This window comes from Chenopodium quinoa, unplaced genomic scaffold (genome assembly GCF_001683475.1).
Source record: "Chenopodium quinoa cultivar QQ74 unplaced genomic scaffold, ASM168347v1, whole genome shotgun sequence".
Lineage (NCBI taxonomy): Eukaryota > Viridiplantae > Streptophyta > Magnoliopsida > Caryophyllales > Amaranthaceae > Chenopodium > Chenopodium quinoa.
Window position 1 is genome coordinate 2,280,159 of NW_018742292.1, and position 6,577 is coordinate 2,286,735.

Below are 6,577 nucleotides of genomic sequence, written 5' to 3' on the forward strand. Positions count from 1 at the left end.
CACTCGGGCTTTTAAGAAATACTTTATCTGGCAACTGAGATCTCATGTGTGCAGTGAATTTCTCAGGCAGTACCTGATTGTTCGTGCTCAAATTAAGATTGATATGTAATAAAAAGAAAACACTTAAAGAGGCTCAAGACTTCAAGATTTTTCAAAGGTAAACGAGTAAATGTACCACACACACATCATACAATAACAATGAAACTAGGCTAAAAGGCATTACAAAGTACTATACATATGTTTTTCAGTTAAGCACATATAAACCCCAAAAAACATAGCACAGGGCACAACCATCATACCCACATCACAGTAATAAATCTAACAATCATAAATAGGCTAAGAGTATTACAAACTACATATTTTTCAACTAGGTAACTAATATTAAGTACATATATTCCTCAAGGTAACATAGCACAACCATCATACCTATCTCATTAATAATCTCTATCCGAGTAATTCACAACCACGAGAATTGATCTGATCATCAAATCTCAAAACTTTCTCATGAGAGTAAGCTGCATCAAGCAATGTCATACATGGCCATCTTTACATTTGAAATAACCCATTAATTCTACCCACATCTATGTTTATCTCTATTACTCTAACTGGCAATTCTTTACAGTAGTATGATTAGTTATAAGCAGTTCCAACACATTACAAACTAACTCCTAAAATAATGTGCCTTAATTCATAAAATCAGAAGTAAAAAAAGCTACTATTACCAAACACAACAACAAAAAAAAAAAACTTGTTTATGCCAGAAAAACAGATCAATTTTTTTTTTAAGAGATCTTGTAAGAGGAAAAAAGAAAAAAAAAAATATAAAAAAATTCATTAAAGATGATTAAAATTGCATTATCCTACATTTAACAATTCTTTAACCTCAAGAAAGTGGGATAATTCACCACACTTGTATTAAAGTCGCCATAACAAACATTATTTCAGGTTCTAGAAACAAGAAAAAAAAAAAAAATATCTCCGTCCTGGTACCACTAGATCAAAATATCAAATTACGCTATCAACGTGACTACTAATTTTGACGGAGTTGGTGCATTTCCACTGTTCAGAGTATAGCGGAGAAAAATAACACTATCAACGGACTATTAATTTGTACTGAGTACTAACATAAACAATTACATAAACCTAAACCCACTTGGTTAAATTTTTCTAAAAGTAAGAAAAAATTAAGAAAACTTACAAGATGATCATGGAAGTTTGGGGTTAAGGTCTGGAAGAAATGCATGGAGTTGAAATGTTTCCAGTACATTTCTTCTTCCCATGTCTTGCAATGTTTACACTCTAAATGTTCCACCATTTTCCTTCCCAAAGATCAAAACTTTAGTAGTGCAGAAAATCTTCTTCAATTCAACTCCTAAACACAAATTAAACAAGAAATTAGAAAATTCTCCACCATTGTAACCTCAAAGATCAAAACTTTCTGAAGAACAGATAATCTGCTACAATTCCCAAACATCAATCAAACAAAAGATAAAAAAAAAATGATAAAATTTCCACCATTTTTCCCCCAAAGATTAAAACTTTTTTGTACGTACAAAAAAATCTGCTTCAAGTCCTATTCATAATTCAAACAAGAATTTAGAAAATGTTCATTTTTTTCCGAAGATCAAAACTTTTGTAGTACAAAGAATCTGCTGCAAGTCCCTAACATAATTCAGAGAAGAGATTAACAAATTAATTAAGATAAAACAGATAAATTAACCCAAATGCAAGGAAGAGAATACCCACTTAAAAAAAAGGTGAAGAAAAATGAGAGTGAAATTGAGGAAAATGTATGAATTTTTGGGAGAATGAGCAATTTGGCAATTACCAAATGCTACCATGAATAAATGAGAAGTGTACAGAGGTGTCAGTTTATGAGAGAGGTGAGAGTTCCTTACCGAGGTAACCAATAGGATCCTCTTCTTAATGCAGTGTACTTTTATTAATAAAATTTGAGTAATCTCATCAAAAATGTGACTGCAATATGTAATATTGTACAAGTAATAACTCTTGTACTGTACATTTTTCTATTTATTTTGCATGAAATGATGTGACCGGTTGGGTCTTAGACCTCTCCATGACTTCTAGTTCTAGACTTCTAGTCCACTATAAATACAGATTATATGTCCATTGATAAATTTTTTTACTCACTTAATTTTTTATTACTTTTCCGTCAACTTATTGTTTACAATTATAAAGCACGGACACGACATTCAACTTCTATATATGTATTGAACAGTGTTTGTAATAGAAACACCTAAATACGTATTAGATACATTAAAAAAAATGTGTTTGTTATATGGACACTTATCACTTTGACATAAAATATGTCCTACTCCTACCTTGAGTAGTATATTGAGCACATCATGTCTTATTTGGGCTATTTCTTTGTTCTTTTGAGTTTGATCATTAGTTTAATATCATAAATGATTTGATAATTATTTTTATAAGATAAAATAATAGTACAATTACGAAGCCCTTCTCTCAAGTACGAATGCTAGTATTAATATTTGAACTTATAATCTTGCACTTATTAATGTAAAGCTTTAATTACAATTCTAGTCTAGTCTAGTAATAAAACTTGAAACTTGGTGCCTTGGTGGAACAAGAAGATAGTTAAGGGGTTGATTCCTAATTTTCGGTCACTTGATGAGGAAGTATAAACAAAGGGTCAATCGATTGATTGATGAAATGCAATGTACTGTCCAATTTAATTCTTCTATGTGTGTTATACAGAACCAGTTGAGGGAGCTAATTGGAACGAGTGTTAGGCATGTTGGACTATACTACTTTGACGGCTTTGCTTCAGTACAACATGTTTCGGCACAGGGTTCTTCTTCTACTTTAGAGTTGTGGCACAAAAGAATGGGTCACCCGTCGGGAAAAGTGGTAAAACTTCTCCCTCTCGTTGATAATTGTACGGGTAATTTAATTAAAGTATGTGAGGTTTGTTTTTGTGCTAAACACCCTACAGATAAATTCACTTTAAGTGAGAATAATGCATCTCAGATATTTGAGAAAATACACTGTGATTTGTGGGGATCTTATAGACATCCTTCTTCTTGTGGGGCTCAATATTTTTTTACTATTGTAGATTATTTTTCCCGAGCCCTTTGGGTCTACTTGCTCATTGATAAAACCGAGGTGTTTAGTATGTTTATGTCTTTTGTTGCAATGGTTGATCGACAGTTTTTTCAAACTATTAAAGTGGTTCAAAGTGATACACTAGTCAAACAATTAAAGTGGTTCAAAGTGATACACTAGTAGAAAAAAACAATTGGACTGCCCCAAATGAAAAGCGGTTATTGAATTCCGCTTCCAAAAACCTACAAAAACCCACCCAAAAAAAAAAAAAAAAAAAACATGAAGCATACAAATAGGGAGCAATTATGGGTGAACTGCTCCCATATATTGCAACTGGAAGTGGTTTGAACATTGAACCGCTCCCCATTTGCTAAAAACCCTAACAACTAATTCATTTCTCACGCCTCTTCCCTCATTTCTCACACCTCCTTCTTCTTCTCTCCCCCCTCCTTCTTCTCTCTCCTCTTTCCCCTCATTTCTCACGCTTTCATTCTCACGCTCTCCTCTCTCCATCTCCTTCTCTCTTCTCTCTCCATTCTCACGTCCTCTCTCCATCTCCTTCCCTCTCTGCTCTCTCCTCCCATTTGCTTTCTTCTCTCCTCTCAAAGCCTCCCTTTCTTTCTCTCTCCTCTTATCACCGACCAATACCTCCATCAACATCGTGACCGAGCACCACCGAGAAACAATACCAACGATGCGACACCCACCGAGCAACAATCACCAACAACAACACCAACGATGCGACACCCACCGAGCACCACCACCGTTTTCAGATCTAATAATAATTTAGGTAAGAATTTAGATCTAGTTTTTTTTTTTTTCAAATTTCATCTTCTATATGCATTTCTGAACGGTTAGCTTATGTTTGATTGCTTTGAATCGATTACATTAATGGTTTATTTGCAGTTTCTGAGTTAAAATTTGGTTAGGGTTCGTAAATTTATTGATGGGTTAAGGAATTTGTTTCAATTCTGCTTCAATTTATTTGCATAATGAGTAAATTTTTAGAGCTTTTTTTTTAATTTTTTTTTTATGTTTCAAATGCGGTGTTGGCTTCAGATTGCGGTGGTGGCGTTAGATTCGGTGGTAGCATCAATTCCGGTGGTGGAAAAATAGCAGATGCGTGGTGGTGGGCTAGTGGCTTTAGTAGTATAAATTTTTTTTTTATTGAATTAAATTGTTATATTACAACAACTTATTAATGGAAATATAAATTTTTATACATATGTTTTTTGTTTTTTGTTTCAATTTCTATGAAGAAAGCAAAATTTCTTCTTTTTTTTTTATTTTATTTTTTAAAGGCATAATGGGGAGCGGTTTGAACCGCTTTCCATTTAAAGGGGTAATGGGATGCCCCCCAAGCCCAAGCGGTTCAAATTTGCTTCCCATTAGGGGTTTTGAACCGCTTTTGAATTGTATTTTTCTACTAGTGATAATGGGACTGAATTTAATTATTTACATGTTTTTTTTTTTCTGCTACGGGTACATTGTTTTTCAAACCTCATGTGTAGAGACTCCACAACAAAATGGGAAAGTTGAGAGAAAACATAAACATATTTTAAATGTAGTGAGAGCATTAAGATTTCAGGCTAATTTGCCGATTTATTTTGGGGGGAGAGTGTTATAGTAACTGTTCATTTAATTAATCGTACCCCTTCTCCCTTGCTGCAAAATAAAACGCCATATGAAATTTTATTTGGTGCACCCCTAGTTACAACACCCTTCGCATGTTTGGTTGTTTTTGCTTTGCTCATAATCAAAAGACAAATGGGGACAAGTGTGCAAGTAGAAGAAAATGTGTTTTTGTCGGATATCCATTTGGAAAGAATGGGTGGAATCTATTTGGTCTTGATTCAAAAGAATTTTTTGTCTCCCGTGATGTTAAGTTTTTTGAAGATGTGTTTTCGTTTCTTGATCCAGATTCTTCGAATATTATCCCGCAAAATATTGCTCCCATGAATATTGATGTATATTATCACTTCGCGGAATATCTTGTGGAAAATGATGATCCTCAACATGTTGGTGAGGAAGTTGAGAGTTTCAATGATGTACTTGAGAAGGAAGAGTTGGGCATGGGCGCTGGAATCGACCTCATTGCCCAACTGCAAGATGTTGGTGCATCTCACACCGAAGAGCCTGCTGGGCAACAACAGTCAGGTACCCCGCGACAAATGCCTGGTGGCCACAGGGGGGTGTGGAGCTCACTACCCAGCCACAGGCTACATCTGCAAGCAATACAGCAGATCCCGCAGCAAATGCCGAACTTCAAGCAGCTTCTAATCAACATTCTGATGAGTCTCAAGGCACATAAATGGGTCGTGGCATGCGAGAAAAATACGAGCCAGTCAAGCTTCGAGATTATGTAATTCACACAATTCTCACAAATAGTCCATCTTCATCATGTCCTAACACATCGTCTCCAAAGCATCCCTCAGGTACTCCTTATCCTATAGCACATTATATAAGTTGTCACAATTTTTCTTTGCATTATCGAACCCCGATCTTTTAAGGAGGCCATGAAAGATGCTGGTTGGCGAGAATCCATGAAAAGGGAAATTCAAATATTGGAAGATAATGGTACGTGGACAATGGAAAATCTTCCTCCTAGAAAACGAGCTCTTGGTAGTCAATGGGTGTATCGGATCAAATACAACTCTGATGGGAGTATTGAACGTCTGAAATCCAGATTAGTAATCTTTAGCAATCATCAAAAAGAAGACATTGACTACACTGAAACACTTGCACCCGTGGCTAAAATGGTTACTGGTTGGGCTTTTCTTGCAATTGTAGCTTCTAAAAATTGGGAGTTACATCATATGGATGTTCATAATGCTTTTTTCCATGGAGATCTTGATGAGGAGGTGTACATGAAACTCCTTCTTGGTTTTGAGTCTTCCCATCCTAATAAGGTATGCCATCTTCGCAAATCTCTATATGGCCTCAAACAAGCACCACGATGTTAGTTTTCTAAACTTGTATCGGCTTTGAAAGCATATGGTTTATTGCAATCTTATTCAGATTACTCGTTATTTACATACACTAGTGGCAAAATTCAAACAAATATTCTTTTGTATGTTGATAATCTCATTATTTATGGGAATGATTCCACTACTTTAAGGGTTTTCAAAGCTTATCTCAGTGATTGTTTTCATATGAAAGATCTTGGCCGCTTAAAATATTTTTTGGGCATTGAAGTTGCTCATAGTTCTTCAGGTTTGTTCCTTAACCAAAGGAAGTATACTCTTGATATCATCTCTGAAGTTGGTTTGTTGGGTTCTAAACCTGTTGGCTTCCTAATTGAACAAAACCACAAGCTTGGCTTAGCTAGTGATGAAGTACTTTCTGATCCTGAAACCTATCGAAGACTTGTGGGCAGGTTGATTTATCGGGCAGTCACACGACCAGATTTGGCATACTTGTTCATGTCTTATCTCAGTTTATGCAAGAACCAAGAACCGAGCACTGGGAAGTAGCCTTAACGGTTATGCGATAT

General features: G+C 35.3%; 1 protein-coding gene and 1 long non-coding RNA gene across 3 annotated transcripts; one reads left to right on the forward strand and one right to left on the reverse strand.

Moving 5' to 3' along the window:
* Window positions 1–3: 3 nt before the first annotated feature.
* On the reverse strand, window positions 4–1,928 carry LOC110686359. The gene is made up of 3 exons (XR_002504171.1): window positions 1,747–1,928; window positions 1,199–1,372; window positions 4–73 (listed from the first exon to the last, which is right to left on the reverse strand). It is a non-coding gene; the product is annotated as an uncharacterized LOC110686359 (long non-coding RNA).
* Window positions 1,929–3,032: 1,104 nt separating this feature from the next.
* LOC110686364 lies at window positions 3,033–6,212 on the forward strand. 2 transcript variants are annotated; one of them, XM_021862966.1, is made up of 3 exons: window positions 3,033–3,874; window positions 4,144–4,233; window positions 5,005–6,212. In XM_021862966.1, the coding sequence occupies exons 1-3, from the start codon at window positions 3,823–3,825 to the stop codon at window positions 5,448–5,450; spliced, it is 588 nt and encodes a 195-aa protein (XP_021718658.1). In that variant the 5' UTR covers window positions 3,033–3,822; the 3' UTR covers window positions 5,451–6,212. The 2 variants fall into 2 exon arrangements, with proteins under 2 accessions (XP_021718658.1, XP_021718663.1); XM_021862971.1 differs by lacking the exon at window positions 4,144–4,233 and having other exon boundaries at window positions 3,042–3,874.
* Window positions 6,213–6,577: the final 365 nt, after the last annotated feature.